The following is a 20,509-nucleotide window of genomic DNA, read 5'->3' as shown; positions in this document are numbered from 1 at the left end:
TGTCCCTAGAGTGTGTAGGATTGCGTTAATGTGCGGGGATCGCTGGTTGGCGCCGAGCTGGTGGGCCGATGAGCCTGTTTCCATGCTGTATCTCTAAACTAAATTGTACTAAACTAAAGGCAATTGTTACTTAGGGTTGTCAATCGTCTCTGCAGGGACTTTTCTTCACTTGGTTCTCATCAATCACACTCCCTCCTTCATAAGTGTTTGCTTTATCTAACACTTTGCTTTATCTAACACACAGTTGTGTGTTAGATAAAAGCGAGTATCGCCATCACAGTTTAGAGTTCATATCTTTCATTTTGTTGAAATAATCGAGAAAGTAAATCTTTAAGTTCAATACTGAAACATTTAGTTAGCTTTTGTTTGCATTCTAGAATGTTATTGAACATGTACAGTACAAAGCAAACATTCTCAAAAATAATAATTATTAAACATTACCAACGCCAGAAATGCAGTTTAAGGCAGTTGCAAATAATAGTTACAAGCTTTGTTTGAGGTAAATGTTGAGGAACTCTGATTTTCAAACTGATTAAAAAAGTTACTTGGAAGAGACAGTTCAGAATGTGGTCAGCTAACTCAGTGGACCTTGCAAGCACCAAGTTCCAATCCCAGCAACAGAAACAATACAATTGGTATCAGCAGCCCCTCATTAAATCATCACCAACTTCTGCATCTGATCACGTGCCGCCCACTGTGTTGCAAACAAGTACTTGAAGAAGTCAGTTGAAGAATACGCTGAGCTTCAACTGAATCAACCGGTTTGCCAATGCATTGTCAATAGACACCTGTTGACTTGTGAAAGATCACTTAAGAGGAGGGCAGAGAAAAACAAGTGAGGGGAAGAAACCAGAATTAAAATGATCTTAAATACCTGAAAAATCAAAGTATAATGTCAGCAGAAATGTGAACATACACAGGCAGGGATGCAAAAGATGGCCACCTCTCCTGTTTATAAAATAGTTTATTGAGGATTCAAAGGTCCATTCACGTCACGGCCAGAAGCAGGGCCACAGTGAAAACACATTATGAAGGAAACTTTAATTATTTTAGTTTAAATACGAAAATCAACCCGACAGAAATGATATTGATTCATCATATTACCCTAGAGTTTTGAAGGAAATGTCTCTTAAAGTAGACTGTTTCAGGCAATCCATCTCGACTTCAATACTAAAACTGACCAAGGATCAGGGAAAAAATTGATATGTATATTTCAACAAGACTAATACAAATACTCAAGTTGTCATGTTCAATAAATGTTTTTTTCCCTTATATCCAAAGCTGTGTCCACAGTACAGAGGATTTTTGTTTCCCAAAGCTCCTCAAATGTGAAGTGAATTTCAATTAGTCCTAAGCATTAATAAAAAAATAAAGCTTTGGGAAATAGTGCCATTATATTAACGATGACACTAAACACAAATGTTGTTGAAAACATAAATTAAATTATGACAAAAATCATGATGCTGCAACCAATAAAATCTTAAATACCATAATTGAAAAAAAATTACAAGTTTAATATAATCTATTCAAAATACAGTTAACAGCACTGGTTTCTGAAATGTGCGCTTAATTTCCCTTAATAATTAACCAATTTATCAAGAACACGCATCAGAACTCAACTATACCTGAATTATGCATTTCCAAGCCACAACACATACAATGTAGTTTGAAACAACAGTAATACAGCAGATTTAATTCAGTAATAGCCAATATTCCAGGGATAATCAAGACGCCATCTGTTTTGGGGAAGGCGCTGGAATAAGACTGTCCAGCTGCTGACGATGTCCTGTCTGATCTAACCATTCACAAAATTCCTGCTCCACCAGGTTCTGAAATAACCTGCGCTGCTCCCTGGAAAATAAGAGAAAATATAAGATGTGATAATGTTCTGAATTTTCAACCCGGGAAATCTTAATAACAAAAGGTTCCACAAATGAGCCACACTTGATAGGATATAGCTGTCTATACTCTTGAATTCAATGTACTTTTTCTTCGCGAAGGTAGACACAAAAAGCTGGAGTAACTCAGCGGGTTAGACAGCATCTCTGGAGAAAAGGAAGTGGTGACGTTTTGGTCGAGACCCTTCTTTAGACCATCTTCAGTCTGAAGAAGGGTCTCGACCTGAAACGTCATCCACTCCTTTTCTCCAGAGATGCTGTCTAACCCGCTGAGTTACTCCAGCTTTTTGTGTCTATCTTCGGTTTAAACCAGCATCTGCACTTCCTTGCTACACTACTTTTCCATAACCATGTGGGGATGAAATTACTATAACAAAAGAAACCATCTCAGTAGTAGAAACAAAGAACTGCAGGTGCCGGTTAATACACAATAGGACACAAAGTGCTGAAGCAACTCAGCAGGTTAGGCAGCATCTCTGGAGAACGCGGATAGGTGACGTTTTGGGTCGAGACCCTTCTTCAGACTGGTCTCAACAATACACAGTATCTACTGCCACTATAACACAGTGCAATAGGAATCAATGCTCTGATATTACCACTCAAAATCACCACTAGATTTCAGATAATTTAACACAAAACATAGAAATTATCTGAGAATAACATTCGTCATGAATCTAATAGCATTTTATATTTCACTTGCGTAGCTTACCCAGTGGTATGAATATTCCACTATTCCAGTGAACAACATCCATTGTTCAAGATGTGGACTCTTATACATCGGCGAGACCAAATGCAGACTTGGCGATCGATTCGCTGAACACCTTCGCTCAGCCCGCTTGAACCGACCTGATCTTCCGGTTGCTAAACACAAATTATTTTTCCCATTCCCACACTGACCTTTCTGTCCTAGGTCTCATCCACTGTCAGAGTGGGGCCAAACGCAAATTGGAGGAACCGATCGCATATTTCACATGGGCAGCTTGCAGCCCAGTGGTATGAATATTGATTTCTCTAACTTCAGGTAACCCCGGAATTCCCTCTCTCTATCCCTCCCCCACCCAAATTGCACTAGCTTCTCGATTTCACCTAACAATGGCCAGTTTCCTTAATCATCGTTACTTTTTTGCATATCTTTCATTCACTTTCCCCTGACTCTCAGTCTGAAGAAGGATCTCGACCAGAAACGTTGCCCATTCCTTCTCTCCAGAGATGCTGTTTGTCCCGCTGAGTTACTCCAGCTATTTGAGTCTATCTAAAGGGCCTGTCCCACTTGCCGATTTTTTCGGCGACTGCCGGCGTCATATCAGTGTCGCCAAATGATTTTGAACATTTCACAATCCAGCGGCGACAAAAAAAAGTTGCGAGTGAAACTGGGAGAGTGCCTGAAATTACAGAGCTTCATTGATATTGCTTCCAGATCAGGATCAGCTCAATTGTTTAATTTTAATTTTGGCATTAATGTTACAAAGAGATTTACAAAAATAAATCAGAGGATTGTCGAATTCTACATGATGCTAGCCATTTTTGATGCCTCTGCAAACACAGTCCTTAGAGTTATCTAGATTTTTTTTAATGGACCTTAGGCAACTTATTTGAGTACTACTGTGATACATAATATAGTTTTCAGAAAATCACTGCTTTCAATAGGAATGGGAGTTATTTTTTATCTCATTCTGGAACTAATCATATCGCTGTCGCTGTTTAGAGCATATTGCACACTGCACTGTGCACCTGTGGTCGAACTATGGAAAGGCAAGTTTGCAGAGATTAAAGGTGTCATATAATGATGCCATGAGAACACTACTAAGGAAACCTAGATGGTGTAGTGCTTTGTGGCTGCAGGAGTTAGTACTTTAGAAGCCATCCTAAGAAATCATATGTATAAATTCATTTGCAGGATAAATGACTCTAAAAATGTAATTATTGTGGCCTTGTCAAACATAAGGTTTAGCACTCCACGATATGAATCCCAGCTGTGGAGACACTGGTATCGTTGTCATTGTAGGACATTCTTTTTATTCTGGATTTTAATTCATGTATTGTTTTTAAAAAAATATATAATTTATGATGCTTTTATAAGTGATATACTAAGATGTTATATGTACTTTATGATGTTTTTAATATGCAATGTATTTTAATGTAATGTTGTCCCTTGTCTGGACCTTGAGTCCGAAATAAAGTTTATTATTATTATTATTATTATATATTTTCAGTATATGTACTAACTTGCTGAGTCCTGCTTCCTTAACAATCTTCTGCCAATTCTGGATTTTCTGCTCCCGATGTTTAATAGCCTTTTCATATGGCAGTGGTAGTCCTCCAGGGATCTCCACCGAGTCCCCCTGCATTTCAAATGGAGTTACAAACACATAAAAGTCCTTCGGAGGCAGCAGCTGATAAACAGGCATTTCATTGTTGTCCACACCAACACACATTGGCTTATTCCAGTAATTGGGAATTGTAGCAATGCCTGTTCTAGCCATGTGGTCCTCCAACAATGGATAATAGGTATGGTATGGGGCAAATGTTAAGCTCGAGTTCCCAGACATTATAAGAGGGCGCGTAGTTGCGAGACAGTAGAAAGTACACGAAGATGACGACGAGACTGAAAGCCTGCGGCAGATGACTATCACTTTGACATCGTCACAGCCATGGATGTGGACAGTAGTTTGGACAGGGCCAAAAACAAAAGTCGTGTTTCTGCACTTCTCAATACTGACAGACCTGCAACGAGAAATCGATATACATATGAAATATATAAAACTAGAAACAAATCTTCACAACTATACACCTTATTCCAATCTACATTTTCTGGTGGCTATACTGTACTAAAGAACAGAATCCTCTTCTGCCAAGCACCATATTCCGAGCAAGCAACTTGCTCCAAGTTCAGAGCCAATGCTGCCATCTTGGAAATAGTCCAAACTTTCTTTGTGTGCGTGCCAGTGGGGAAATGTACAGATGTTGCTTTGTCCTGCCATCACTTATCAGCAGTAACTCACTATTTGGACAAAGGTTTTTTTTTAAACTGGCTTGAGCTAAATTTTACTACATCATGATGCAACATTCTAGTGCATCGTTTTTTTGTGCAAGGCAGCACATTCAAAATACATTGCATGCTTTGTATTGAGTGTACAGATGTTCTTAATATTAATACACACATTTTTCAACAATATGAAGTATAAAGCTCCCTACATTTAAGCAGCGATAGGTTTGGCTGAAGACTAATCTCATTCAAGTATTTGCTTTTTATAAAAACAATTGAATCAGCCTTTTAAAGCTTCCAAAAAATGTCAGTTCCTTAAACTTTTTACTTCGTCATCACTAATCTCACCTTAAAGGAGATAAGAGATATATGAAGCAGTCATTGCAGCGATGTATTTTAACATGGGCTCCAACTAGCTGCTCTGAGCTCTTGGCCAGGGTTTGCTTGTATACTTGTGTCATTATCACCACCTTGTGGCCTTTAGGTGCTGTGTACGTATTGCATGCAATCTTGGCCCGCTTGGTCGTACCTTCAACTTAGAAAGAGAGAAAGTAGCTCAGTATCATATAGACAGTCAGAAGGTCTGGATGTTGCAAGTTAGCGATCGGATGGCCGTAGTAAACCCACGTTAACTCCATGAGATGACAAAGTTGACTGCACCATTTAAGATGTCAATCTGACCTGTAAATAGGTGTCAATTAAATCAATAGCAAATTGAATACCTATGAAAATATGGTTCAGAAATATGACTGCAATAAACTCTTAATTGATGAGCAACAGAACAAAAGAATAAAGATGTCTGTCAATTTTCCTCCACCAATGCTACCTGACCAGCTGAGTTTCTCCAGACGATTATGTTTTTGGAACAGAATAAAGTTGCACACCAATATATCATTATAGAAACATAGAAAATAGGTGCAGGAGTAGGCCATTTGGCCCTTCGAGCCTGCACCGCCATTCAATATGATCATGGCTGATCATCCAACTCAGTATCCTGTACCTGCCTTCTCTCCATACCCCCTAATCCCTTTAGCCACAAGTGCCACATCTAACTTCCTCTTAAATATAGCCAATGAACTGGCCTCAACTACCTTCTGTGGCAGAGAATTCCACAGATTCACCACTCTCTGTGTGAAAAATGTTTTTCTCATCTCGGTCCTAAAAGACTTCCCCCTTATCCTTAAACTGTGACCCTTTGTTCTGGACTTCTCCAACATCGGGTGCAATCTTCCTGCATCTAGCCTGTCCAACTGCTTAAGAATTTTGTAAGTTTCTATAAGATCCCCCCTCAATCTTCTAAATTCTAGCGAGTACAAGCCGAGTCTATCCAGTCTTTCTTCGTATGAAAGTCCTGCCATCCCAGGAATCAGTCTGGTGAACCTTCTCTGTACTCCCTCTATGGCAAGAATGTCTTTCCTCAGATTAGGAGACCAAAACTGTACACAATACTCCAGGTGTGGTCTCACCAAGGCCATGTACAACTGCAGTAGAACCTCCCCGCTCCTATACTCAAATCCTTTTGCTATGAATGCTAACATACCATTCACTTTCTTCACTGCCTGCTGCACCTGCATGCCTAATTTCAATGACTGGTGTACCATGACACCCAGGTCTCGTTGCATCTCCCCTTTTCCTATGGTGCTATATTATACACTGGAAGATATAATTAGGAAATTTCAATTCATTCAATTCATTGCCTGCAATAAAGTAATTCCTAGATCAAATATGGAAATTTCCTCACTAGTATGATCTTATTTAATAAAAAATGGTCCAATGATCACTTGGGAAGCTTTCTCCTCATTTAAATTAAAAATAAATTGTACAGATTCTCCTAGATTTCAAATACCCGAGTTATGAACAGCTCGTACATACGAGCAAGCGTTTGAGAGACGGGCAGGATGGATTTGCCCGCTGCTGTGGGCACCAGGCATCTTCTGCTAGTTGGGAGCAGAGCATTCAGCGTGCCTTTCTCCCCAACACCCTCCCCCTATAGATACTAGATCAAGCTGAGATACTCCAGCATTTTGTGTCAATCTTCGAGCTGAGCAGGCATGTTCACTTGCTGATTCATCGAGTGAGTGAGGCCTTCCCGCGTTTGCTTGCTCTCCTGTCACGGACATTTCTAATCATTTCCAACTTACAAACCATCCAGGTTACAGACAGAAAAGGAACCATATGGTATCCTTGCTGCTGCTCTATCAGTTTCATACAAGTGAAAACATATCAAACCAGCATGACAGCAAGTGTGTAGGAAGCAACTGCAGATGCAAGGGATAAATCGAAGATAGACATAAAATGCTGGAGCAACTCAGCGGTACAGGCAGCATCTCTGGAGCGAATGAGTAGGTGATGTTTCGGGTTGAGACCCTTGTGCAGACTCAAATACGTCACCTATTCCTCCTCTCCAGAAATGCTGCCTGTCCCGCTGAGTTACCGCAGCTTTTTGTATCTATCTTCGGTTTAAACTAGCATCTGCAGTTCCTTCCTACACATTATCTCTACTCCAGCATTTTGTGTCTAAGCATGACAGCAAGGTAGTTGTGAGCTAAATTCAAAATTAATTGCTTTTAAACTTGTTCTGAAACCTGGTTATTTGTCAAATCCATTCTCCATTAGCACACTATGAACCCTAATAACAGATCCTGATAGTAAAACTTGAGTTTCCACCCTGAAAATGTATTATAAAGGCTAGATTAGGCCTAACACGAGGAATGTATATCATAAACCTAATAAAGAATTGACAAAAAAAACAGCTTGGTCCTTGATTCACCTATTCTGGGCAAGAGTCTCTGTGCATCTACCCGATCGATTCCTCTCATGATTTTATACAATATAAGATCACCCCTCATCCTCCTGCGCTCCAAAGAATAGTCCTGGCCTACTCAACCCCTTCCTACAGCTCAGACCCTCTAGCCCCGGCAACATCCTCGTAAATCTTCTCTGTCATGGTGCTGCTCTTCCCACACATTGTCCCCACAACCAGAGATCACACAGTTCAGAACGGCATTTCAGCTTCCGCGTTCCAAATAAGAAAGTGCGTTGTGATGAGAGATGGGATGGGGACTTTGACATAGCAGAAAGAGGTAAATGATCACTGGCAACTTTCACATAACACTGAAGGATTTTCAGGAATGTGCAGATTAAGACTTCTGTTATAATTACCAAACACATCAGCCATTTTTGTGAGGTAGTGGAAATGCTCAAAGAATCATCCATGTTTCAAAAGTCGGAACATATGGTTCCCTCTTCAGCTCCCAACAGTCCCATACATTCTTTAAAAAAAATTAAATAGAGCATCTTGTCACATACCTACTATCTTTTGATTTTGATTCAAAATACAAATTTAAATTTCAATAAGTGTAAAATTCTTATTTTCATGATCAAGTCTTGATGAATTACCAAAGGTAGACAAAATGCTGGAGTAACTCAGTGGGACAGGTAGCATCTCTGGATAGAAGGAAAGGGTGACGTTTCAGGTCTGCAGACAGAATTACCTTGCTGTGCCCACGCTAGCTTCTTTCCCTTTTGGAAACAGACTGCAGTGCCGAATGGATTGGGTCCGAGCACACTTCTCAACCAGGCTTCCAGTTTATGGAAATGGAACATCTTGGAAAGCTTGGAATAGCCAGTTGTGGCCAGAATTGGTTGCCAAAAAGCCAGTTCATGCACAGGATGAATTGCTTCATTCCGTCCGATACTTCCTTCAAAGAGAAAGTTCAGGGCTCTAACGGCTTCTGCAGATATCATGCTGTCATGGGTTGTGTGGGCTGAAATGGTGAGTTGCCCAGGGTCAAGCAGAAGCTCCAACAACTCTGACAAGTGGCTCAGAATAAATGCCAGATGGTTATGGTCATCCATATTCTGCATTGTACAAAAACAACAACAAAAAACTTCTGATGAACATTTCACTGCTAGTATGTTATTTTATTTAAATATTTTACTATGCATGAGATATTGTGCGACTAAATCTGTTGCATCACTTTGTGTGGAATGAATAGACGGCTATCGAATTATTTGTGAGAAAGCAAATAAAGGGTGTTTTAAAATAGCTTCCCTAATCAGATTCTACCACAAGTAGTATATTCCTCTTCCAATAGACAATAGGTGCAGGAGTAGGCCATTCGGCCCTTCGAGCCAGCACTGCCATTCAATGTGATCATGGCTGATCATTCACAATCAGTATCCCGTTCCTGCCTTCTCCCCATATCCCCTGACTCCACTATTTTTAAGAGCCCTATCCAGCTTTCTCTTGAAAGTATCCAGAGAACCGGCCTCCACTGCCCTCTGAGGCAGAGAATTCCACAAACTCACAACTCTCTGTGTGAAAAAGTGTTTCCTCATCTCCGTTCTAAATGACTTACTCCTCATTCTTAAACTGTGGCCCCTGGTTATGGACTCCCGCAACATCGGGAACATGTTTAAGAAGGAACTGCAGATGCTGGAAAATCGAAGGTACACAAAAAAGCTGGAGAAACTCCGCAGGTGCAGCAGCATCTATGGAGCGAAGGTTTCCTTCGCTCCATAGATGCTGCTGCACCCGCTGAATTTCTCCAGCTTTTTTGTGTACCATCGGGAACATGTTTCCTGCCTCTAGCATGTCCAAACCCTTAATAATCTTATATGTTTCAATGAGATCCCCTCATCCTTCTAAATTCCAGAATATACAAGCCCAGCTGCTCCATTCTCTCAGCATATGACAGTCTCGCACTCCCGGGAATTAACCTTGTGTACCTACGCAGTACTCCATCAATTTCTCCGCTCCCTCTGCTGGTCAAAAATCTGGAGCAAAGTAAATACGTAAGTTCCTAAGTTCTAGGAGCAGAATTTGGCCATTCGGCCCATCATGTTTACTCCACCATTCAATCATGGCTGATCTATCTTTCCCTCTCAACTCCATTCTCCTGCCTATGCCGCAGAATCCCTGACATGTTTACCAATCTCTGCCTTAAAAATATCCATTGATTTGGGCTCCACAGCTGCCTGTGGCAATGAATTCCACAGATTCACCACCCTCTAAACACAGAAGTTTCTCCTCATTTCCTTTCTAAAGGTACATCCTTTTATTGAGGCTATGGCCTCTGGTCCTAGACTCACCCACTAGTGAAAACATCCTCTCTACATCCACTCTATCCAAGTTATGTGTGTTAATGAAACCAAATTGATTGCAAGTCCAGCTTTATAAAGAGGGCAGTATATTACAAATCTAAGTGCATAGATATATCAAATGTTTTTAAAAGACACATTTAATTCGGACACAAAATATATCACGAGTGTTTGATAATAATGGGTGGAAAATTCACAACAGTGATCACATATCCTTTAAAGCTTCCACAACAAGCAAGTTTTGTGTGTTTTTCATAAGAAGTTAGGACTGTGCAGTTGGGATCATTATAACACAGTAGTTCAAAGACAGTAAGATTTAATTTATTTTTAAAGGAGTATTTGAATCAGTTTTGAAGCAGCTTAGTATAACTCGTGAGAACCATAGGAATTACAGAATATGAAGTTGTCATTTGGTCCATTGCATCTGTGATGGTTCTTTACAATAACAATTGCAACAGAATCCACCCTGATGTCCGAGATATGTTTTCCTTTTTTGTAATGTGGGCATTTTATTACCCATTCATAACTGCCCTTTAGAATGAGGACTGGTTATGATACAACAGAATTACTTGCTTGGCCTTTTCATAAGGTCAGTCTGTTCTTCTGGAGTCACATATAGTCAGTGTGACCGGCTGCAATGGAAATTAATTTGGTCCCAAAGTTAATGGAAGAAATAAAAGATATCTGTCATGATAGTACATCTGTAATGAGTTGGATTTTTACAGTAATCAAAGGTTAACAGAAATAACACAGAATTTAAATTCCACAGCTATAAAGGTGGGACGTGAACTCTGATTTTAGGATTTTTTAGTCCAGGCACCTTGAGTACTAATTTGTACTAACACTGTACCAGACTACCTCAGAAAAGGAAGATATTGGAGGCAAATGGGCAAACTAATTCAGACACATAAGATGGCCTGACACAAATTATGTGAAAGTAGTGTGTGTAGGGTTGATGGAAATAAACAGAAAGAGAAGCCTATCTACAGATACAGAGGAATCAAGTAAACAGCCTGGATGGCTAGAAATTCTCAGAGAGTGTATGGCTAAAAATTCTCATGAGAGGAATAGATCGGGTAGATGTACACAGTCTCTTGCCCAGAGAAGGTGAATCAAGGACCAGAGGACATAGGTTTAAAGTGAAGGGGAAAAGATTTAATAGGAATCTGAGGGGTAACTTTTTCCACGCTGTATAACAGTGAGGAACCGACTAACCAGGGGATCAGGTTTTCAAAGGTCAAAAGTGATTTTGAGAACTGCTGGAAAACAGGCCAATCATACTGTGGGGGACATGTCATTCTGGATAATTAACTCTTTTTTATAAAAACTGCTCTTGAAAACTTTAATTTATATAATTAACAATAGAATTATAAATTATTAAATGCTATTTGATGAAATACATTTTAATCTGCACAATATGTTCGATCCAAAGTTTATCTCCACCAGAATAAACAGCAAACTGATGTAATCAGAAGTACAGTTTTTACCAGCAAAGTAAAATGATGACAGTGTGAAAGGCTGCAACCAAAAATCAACTACAGCAGTTAATATTTGAAGTATACATCTGGCTTGAAATTCAGTTAATATAGACACATAATGCTGGAGTAACTCAGCGGGGGCAGGCAGCATTTCTGGAGAGAAGGAATGGGTGACGTTTCTGGTCGAGACCTATCTTCAGACTGAGAGTCAGGGGAAAGGGAAACGAGAGATATAGACGATGATGTAGAGAGATATAGAACAAATGAATGAAAGATATGCAAATAAATAACTATGATAAAGGAAACAGGCCATTGTTAGCTGTGGGCTTCACTAATCTCCACTGCTATTACTGACATGGAGAAATGAAAATGCAGATTTGCCTCCTGCCTACCGTGTTAGATTTTCTGTTCAATATCAATAAAAAAGGCACAATTCAGTGTTCAAGTTCACAACCAACATATTGAAGTTAAACAAATAATTGTTAGTACATTTCTTTTCATTTGGCAGGAGTGAAAGGCATTTTAATGGTAACACATAAGCCTACCTTGCTCTGAGAATTCGATTTTACATCCAGATCAGGCGATCGTGACCTGGGACTTGGCCATTCCTCTCCAATCAATGATGTACGAAGAGAAACTTTGTTTAGCTGCTGAACATAAAGAAACAGCAGGAACTGCAGTGTGTCCACTGATAACTGTGTGAAGAGTTCAATTTATATTAGTATTTTTTTAAATCACATAATTGATTAACATTGCATGCAAATTTAGAATACAATATTTAAAGCGTACAGCCTTTTACAAAACATATAATGTGTTGAAGTTACTCCAAATTGGTTAACTGCGATATTTATTGAGAACATCATTCTAAATCAAATATGTTCTACGTATCACAGCTAGTGCTGTAAAATGAGCACAAAACAAACTGGAGAACTCAGTGGGCCAGGCAGCATCCATGGAAGAAAATGGACTGGAAAAGAGACAAGACTTGTCTTTTCCCTTCCACAAATGTTGCTTGCCTTGCCTATTTCTTCCAGTCATTTCAATGTTTTTTTTTTTAAATAATTTTATTTATTAGAAGTAAAGTACATTACAATAATACAAGCCAAATATAACTTATTACGTTTATTGTACCACTTCATTTTTTAAGCTTTAAAAAGAGAAAGAAGTAGAGAAAGTGAGAAAGAATCGTGATAGTGTGAAAAAGTGATCAAAAAGAAAGACCCATTAAGGAAAGAGTTAGAGAAAAAAGTTAAGAAATAGGCCGTAAGAAAGAAAAAAGAGAAAAAGAAACAAAAGCCCTATTATGAAGACCGAGCAGAAAGGGATATACCAACTTTGTATTTTTCATCCCGCCTTACCAGATCCTGAAACCATTTCTTTTCAAAGTACTGTTGCACCTTATACTTGTAGTAAGTTGATAAATGCAGACCACGTCTTTTGGAAGTGGTCTGATTTGCCTGCACGAAGGAGTCTCATATCTTCCAGGTGTAATGTTTCGATCATATTTGAAATCCACATATTTATTGTTGGTATAGGGGCGTTTTTCCAGAATTTAAGTATAAGCTTTTTTCCCGTTATTAACCCGTAATTAAATAGATTATTTTGAAACACAGTTAGTTCATTTTCAATCTCTCACTTCTGAGGTCCCCACCTGCTTTAAAAGGGCATCAATTATACCAGTGCCCAAGAAGAGTAAGGTGACGTGCCTCAATGACTATCGACCAGTGGCACTAACTGGAAAGTGATGAAGTGCTTTGAGAGGTTGATCATGGAGCAAATCAACTCCTACCTCGACAAAAACCTGGACCCACTGCAGTTCGCTTACCGCCACAACAGATCAACGGTGGATGCGATCTCGCTGGCCCTCCACTCCGCTCTGGACCACTTGGACAACAAAAACTCATATGTCAGGCTGTTATTCATCGATTACAGCTCGGCATTTAACACAATCATCCCCTCCAAGCTGGTTACCAAACTCGCAGAACTGGGTCTCAACACATCCTTCTGCAATTGGATCCTCGACTTCCTCAGTCACAGATCACAGTCTGTTCGTATTGGTGGAAATGTGTCAGCCTCGATAACAATCAGCACGGGAGCACCTCAAGGCTGCATGCTCAGCCCCCTGCTGTACTCACTCTATACTCATGACTGCGTAGCCAGTCACAGTGAGAACTCCATCATCAAGTTCGCTGACGACACCACTGTTGTGGGGCGTATCACTGATGGGAATGAGTCAGAGTATAGAAGAGAGATCGAGCAACTGTTCATATGATGCCAGCGCAATAACCTGGCCCTCAACACCAGCAAAACCAAGGAACTGATTGTGGACTTTGGAAGGAGTAGGAGGGGGACCCACAGCCCCATTTATATCAACGGGTCGATGGTTGAAAGGGTCAAGAGCTTCAAATTCCTGGGCGTGCGCATCTCTGAAGATCTTTCCTGGTCCGAGAACACTAATGCAATTATCAAGAAAGCTCATCAGCGCCTCTACTTCCTGAGAAGATTACGGAGTCGGTTTGTCAAGGAAGACTCTCTCTAACTTCTACAGGTGCACAGTAGAGAGCATGCTGACCGGTTGCATCGTGGCTTGATTCGGCAATTTGAGCGCCCTGGAGAGGAAAAGACTACAAAATGTAGTAAACACTGCCCAGTCCATCATCGGCTCTGACCTTCCTTCCCTCGAGGGGATTTATCGCAGTCGCTGCCTCAAAAAGGCTGGCAGTATCATCAAAGACCCACACCATCCTTGCCACACACTCATCTCCCTGCTACCTTCAGGTAGAAGGTACAGGAGCCTGAAGACTGCAACAACCAGGTTCAGGAATAGCTACTTCCCCACAGCCATCAGGCTATTAAACCTGGCTCGGACAAAACTCTTGATTATTAATAACCCATTTTCTGTTATTTGCACTTTATCAGTTTATTTATTCATGTGTGTATATATTTATATTATGGTATATGGACACACTTATCTGTTTTGTAGAAAATGCCTACTATGTTCTGTGTGCTGAAGCAAAGCAAGAATTTCATTGTCCTATACATGGACACATGACAATAAACTCACTTGAACGAGTTCAGGGCTGCCTTCCATTGTTCCAAAGATAATCAATTCTGCTTTTGGTATCAATTTTATTTTAAATAATTTTGTGAAGATTTCAAAAATCTCAGTCCAAAATTTTTGAATTTTTATACAAAAAGTCATTTCAATGTTTTGATCAAGACTCCAACATCTTCAGTCTCCTGTATCTCCATTTAATTACTGTGAAAGGATGTACTTTGAAAACTTCTCAACAATGACAGGAAATTAAGACAATAGGTAATATTCAGTGTTTCTGAATAATATTTCTTTTAGAGGTACAGTATGGAACAGGCCCACCAAGTCCACGACAACCATCGATCACCTGTTCATACTTCTTTTGCGTTACCCCATTTTCTCATTCACTCCTGACACAATTTACAGAGATCAATTAACCTACAAATCCACACGTCCTTGGGATGTGGGAGGGAACACACGTGGTCACAAGGAGAACATGCAAACTCCACAAAGATCGCACCCATGGTCAGGATCGAACCTGTTTTTTTGGTGCTGAGAGCCAGTAGCTCTACCAGCTGTGCCAACGTTTCTTGCTGTTATCTCAAAAATCGCAGTACGAAATTAGACTAATTCTTAATTTCTCCTAAAAATATTATATTCCCTCACTTTCCACGTGCACAAAACAACATGTAACAACTTGGTTCTCCTAACAATCAACAATTCCAAGATTTGAAAGAGTTTTCACACTTTTGTAATGAATAATCCGTGAACTATGTCTTCATGAGCAACAATTTGCACGGGAAAGCTGCTAAAGTATTTTTACAATCATTAAAATAAGTATGAACTAACCAAAATTTATTTCCACTGATCAAGGTTTCACTAAGAAAAGGTTTTGCATGATGTAAATATATATGATATTTAAAACTTTGATAAAAATGCAGCCTTTATAATGATTCCTCCATAGTTTAGTTTAGAGATACAGTGCCGAAACAGGCCCTTTGGCCCACCGAGTCCACACCGACCAGCAATCCCCGCACATTAATGCTATCCTACACACACTAGGGACAATTTACACTTATACCAAGTCAATTAACCTACAACGATGTACGTCTTTGGAGTGTGGAAGGAAACCGAAGATCTCAGAGAAAACCCACGTGGTCACAGGGAGAACATACAGACTCTGTACAGACAGCACCTGTAGTGGGGATCGAACCCGAGTCTCTGGTGCTGCAAGAGCTGTAAGGCAGCAACTCTACCACTGCGCCACCGTGCCACCCCAAAGGCTTGAAAATAATGCATTTTAAGCAGTTAGGACAGTCATTTCCGTACCCTGTCACGAATAATTTGTACCAAACATTTTCATTTATTTGCCAGAGACAAACTTGGAGGACTAGGATTCAAACAAAATTATCCTCTGCTTAAGTAGGAGTCAAAACTCCGTCACAGATGTTGCAACATTTTTACTATAAACTGCACAAAAAGTTGGGGTTTCAAAAAAGTCTTCACAATCCTTGATATGATAATGGTAGGTAGACAAAAACGCTGGAGAAACTCAGCGGGTGAGGCAGCATCTATGGAGCGAAGGAAATAGGCAATGTTTCGGGTCGAGACCATTCTTCACCCGTTGAGTTACTCCAGCATTTTTGTCTACCTTCGATTTTCCAGCATCTGCAGTTCCTTCTTAAACAAACTTGATATGATAAGGGAGAGAGAAAACGGGGAATTACAGACCAGTTAGTCTAACATCGGTAGTGGGGAAACTGCTAGAGTCTGTTATTAAAGATGGTATAGCAGCACATTTGGAAAGTGGTGAGATCATTGGACAAAGTCAGCATGGATTTACAAACGGTAAATCATGTCTGACGAATCTTATAGAATTTTTCGAGGATGTAACTAGTAGCGTGGATAGGGGAGAACCAGTGGATGTGGTGTATCTGGACTTCCAGAAGGCTTTCGACAAGGTCCCACATAAGAGATTAGTTTACAAACTTAAAGCACACGGCATTGGGGGTTCAGTATTGATGTGGATAGAGAACTGGCTGGCAAACAGGAAGCAAAAAGTAGGAGTAAACGGGTCCTTTTCACAATGGCAGGCAGTGACTAGTGGGGTACCGCAAGGCTCAGTGCTGGGACCCCAGCTATTTACAATATATATTAATGATCTGGATGAGGGAATTGAAGGCAATATCTCCAAGTTTGCGGATGACACGAAGCTGGGGGGCAGTGTTAGCTGTGAGGAGGATGCTAGGAGACTGCAAGGTGACTTGGATAGGCTGGGTGAGTGGGCAAATGTTTGGCAGATGCAGTATAATGTGGATAAATGTGAGGTTATCCATTTTGGTGGCAAAAACAGGAAAGCAGACTATTATCTAAATGGTGGCCGACTAGGAAAAGGGGAGATGCAGCGAGACCTGGGTGTCATGGTACACTAGTCATTGAAAGTGGGCATGCAGGTGCAGCAGGCAGTGAAGAAAGCGAATGGTATGTTAGCTTTCATAGCAAAAGGATTTGAGTATAGGAGCAGGGAGGTTCTACTGCAGTTGTACAGGGTCTTGGTGAGACCACACCTGGAGTATTGCGTACAGTTTTGGTCTCCAAATCTGAGGAAGGACATTATTGCCATAGAGGGAGTGCAGAGAAGGTTCACCAGACTGATTCCTGGGATGTCAGGACTGTCTTATGAAGAAAGACTGGATAGACTTGGTTTATACTCTCTAGAATTTAGGAGATTGAGAGGGGATCTTATAGAAACTTACAAAATTCTTAAGGGGTTGGACAGGCTAGATGCAGGAAGATTGCTCCCGATGTTGGGGAAGTCCAGGACAAGGGGTCACAGCTTAAGGATAAGGGGGAAATCCTTTAAAACCGAGATGAGAAGAACTTTTTTCACACAGAGAGTGGTGAATCTCTGGAACTCCCTGCCACAGAGGGTAGTCGAGGCCAGTTCATTGGCTATATTTAAGAGGGAGTTAGATGTGGCCCTTGTGGCTAAGGGGATCAGAGGGTATGGAGAGAAGGCAGGTACGGGATACTGAGTTGGATGATCAGCCATGATCATATTGAATGGCGGTGCAGGCTCGAAGGGCCGAATGGCCTACTCCTGCACCTAATTTCTATGTTTCTATGTTTCTATAATGTATATTTACAGGCAGTGATAGACTGGGTCTAAAAATATTGGTTGCCAGGAGACAAAGGGGGCCCACTTCATCAGGGGCCCACTTGATATAGGGGGCCCAATTCATCAGGGGCCCACTTGCCATCGGGCAAGCTGACACCCTGACCAGTCCGCCACTGTTTACAGGGCTACCATCTATAGTATATGAAGATACCTAGCAGAATGGTAGAAATTGGAGGACATTGTAATGTTTAACTTAGTGCACTTCTAAAAACATTAACTGATTCCAAAAGAATGTACAGCTTAAGGTGGCGTTCCAACAGATTGTTAGTGAAATCCACAAGCAGGCCACAGGTCATGCATTTATTACGACTACTTATTCATCAAGAAATTCTGTGATGGAAAGTTCTATGTTTTGATGAAAAATGCAAGACTATAATTTCTACTACCAAATAAATATTAGGAAATCACAAACAAAATACCCGTGCCTTGTTTTTCAGTTTGTCGATTTCTTCTTCAGATTTGCAGTGAGATACCTCTTCAGCCCATTGCAACCTCTCCTCTGCAGTTCTCTCAAGAAGAATGTCAAATGTTTCAAAATACAGCCACGCCAGATTTTCAGCTAGCTGCAACTTTCCACAGGCAATATGTCTCCACATAGGCCAGGAAAGGCAGGGATAGCCACCATCTCCCTTTGTTCGAACGTAAGTCGCCATCTTTCGAAGGTAGTGCATGCTGAATTTTGAGGGAGGTGGGATTTGCAAGACTCCAATCACAAAGGTTTCATATTTTACCCAAAGGCGGACATGTGGTTGCTCCATTTCTGTGCAAAAGGAAACATGTTTTATTTCATGACACCAATAGTTACTGAGGTATCAATTAATTGGCACTTTACTTTAGAACAGATAAAGCTTTGCAATATCTAAAATGTTGTCACTAAATGACAAAAATGTGTTTATTCTCCATGAACTTGGTAATATCCTGCCTATTTAATGTAACATAGAGCAACTAGAGAATTGAGGACAAAGCATGCTCTATAATCTCATAAACAAATTAAAAAACAATGTCACAGAGTGGTAGTGTGGAAACGGGCCCTTCAGCCCAACGCCCACACCTGCCAACATGTCCCAGCTACACTAGTCCCATCTGCCCGCATTTGGTCCTTATCCCTCCAAACCTGTCCTATCCATGTACCTGTCTAACTGTTTCTTAAACTTTAGGATAGTCCATGCCTCAACTACCTCCTCTGGCAGCTTGTTCCATACACCCACCACCCTTTGTGTGAAAAAGCTGATTAAATCTGATCGGCTATTAATGAATCCTCAGGCAATAAGTTTAACTTGTAGATTGAAGGTATACATAAAACAAGATGTTTTCACACAATTCTGCACAAAGACTAATCATGTTTACTCTAATTGTAATTAGAACTCCAACTGTTGATGGATACAAAAAGCTGGAGTAACTCAGCGGATCAGACAGCATCTCTTGAGAAAAGGAATAGGTGATGTTTTGGGTCGAGACCTTTCTTCAGATTATACATGAAGTCTCAACCTGAAACGTCGCCTATTCCTTTTCTCCAGAGATGCTGCCTGACCTGCTGAGTTACTTCAGCTTTTTGCGTCTATCTTTGGTTTAAACTAGCATCTGCAGTTCCTTCCTAAATATTTTGTCCAACTGTACAGTATTCAGTCAGACCTGTTTTCCAAGGTGTAAATGTTAAAGACTAGAGGGCATTGCTTTCAGGTAAGAGTGGCAATATTTAAAGGAGATTTGCAGGACAAATTTTTCTTCCCCAGAGTGGTGGGTGACTAGGACACGCTGCCAGAGGTGGTGATGAAGATAAAATAATGTGGTTTAAGAGACCTTTAGCTGGGCACATGACTGTGCATGCAGGGAAATAGATCATGTGCAGACACCTGAGATTAGTTTAACTTGGCATCATGTTTGAGGCAGAAATTGTGGGCCGAAGGGCCTCTTCTTGTGCTGTCCAGTACTGTATGACAGATTTATAGCTGTTTTCACATCGGCAGATATTCTGAAGCAAGTTATAGCCAACAAATTACTTGTTTTGTCAATGATGCAACGTAGGAAAATGAGTAGATTGCAAGCCCCTGCTAATAATCACACCACAGCAGCCAGTGGTGTTAACCACAGCAGTTACGGCCAGGATCTGTGCTGGGATGGTGTAGTGAAGTCTGAGAGACACACACAATGCTGGAGTGACCCAGGTCTCTGTACAGTGGCTGCGGCCGGCTGGCTGGTGACCCCCACCCCACACACACACACAGCAGCGGCCCCGGCTCAAGGGGCTGCTCCTTACCGGCTCCCCGCCGCCTCTCCGCCGCACAAGCTCCTACCAGAGGCCCCGGCCTGGGGTGGGTGAGTGAGGATCCGCCGCGTCTGCAGCACTCCCAGTGTCGGGAGGACCATGCACTCAGAAATGCCCCCTCAACCAACAAAGATATCTGCATGAACAAGCCTGACCAAATCACACAGGGACTTTGAGGAAAGTTAAAATAAGCAGAGGAGAGAATTTAACAGGGAATCAGGAGGGCTAACAAGTCCAGTGCACTGTTTGTCCTTGGTGAATAGGATTAAAGAGAAGCCCAATGCAATTTATACATACATTAAGAAGAAAGGAACGAAGGAGAAAGTAGGACACAAGAGTGAGTATATATGGAGTCAGAGGAGGCGGGGAAGTATTAAATGAGTATATCTCATCGATCTGTAGGAAGGAAATGCAGATAGACACAAAAAGCCGGTCAGGCAGCATCTCTGGAGAAAGGGAATAGGTGACGTTTCGGGTCGAGACCTTCAGTGCCTTCTCTAGTTCCTTCCTACACAATGAACTGCAGATGCTGGTTTACACCGAAGATATACACAAAATGCTGGAAC

At 40.9% G+C, this 20,509-nt stretch overlaps 1 protein-coding gene across 1 annotated transcript; it reads right to left on the bottom strand.

The window, feature by feature from the left end:
• Positions 1-339: 339 nt before the first annotated feature.
• tbccd1 (TBCC domain containing 1) lies at positions 340-20,037 on the bottom strand. Its single transcript, XM_033023561.1, has 7 exons — positions 19,935-20,037; positions 18,103-18,437; positions 12,011-12,160; positions 8,379-8,745; positions 5,233-5,419; positions 4,125-4,622; positions 340-1,851 (listed from the first exon to the last, which is right to left on the bottom strand). The coding sequence occupies exons 2-7, from the start codon at positions 18,433-18,435 to the stop codon at positions 1,725-1,727; spliced, it is 1,662 nt and encodes a 553-aa protein (XP_032879452.1). The 5' UTR covers positions 18,436-18,437; positions 19,935-20,037; the 3' UTR covers positions 340-1,724.
• Positions 20,038-20,509: the final 472 nt, after the last annotated feature.

This window comes from Amblyraja radiata, chromosome 7, assembly GCF_010909765.2.
Source record: "Amblyraja radiata isolate CabotCenter1 chromosome 7, sAmbRad1.1.pri, whole genome shotgun sequence".
Classification (NCBI taxonomy): domain Eukaryota; kingdom Metazoa; phylum Chordata; class Chondrichthyes; order Rajiformes; family Rajidae; genus Amblyraja; species Amblyraja radiata.
The sequence above is the reverse complement of the archived record's forward strand: the minus strand, read 5'-3'. Positions and strand labels throughout refer to the sequence as shown.

Coding starts and splice junctions, on each gene's coding strand:
- tbccd1 (XM_033023561.1), bottom strand. CDS start 18,435: ATGGAGCAACCACATGTCCGCCTTTGGGTAAAATATGAAACCTTTGTG. Junction 12,161..18,102: donor TCGACAAACTGAAAAACAAG/GCACGGGTATTT, acceptor CTCTTCACACAG/TTATCAGTGGACACACTGCA. Junction 5,420..8,378: donor GCTAGCGTGGGCACAGCAAG/GTAATTCTGTCT, acceptor TCTCTTTCTAAG/TTGAAGGTACGACCAAGCGG.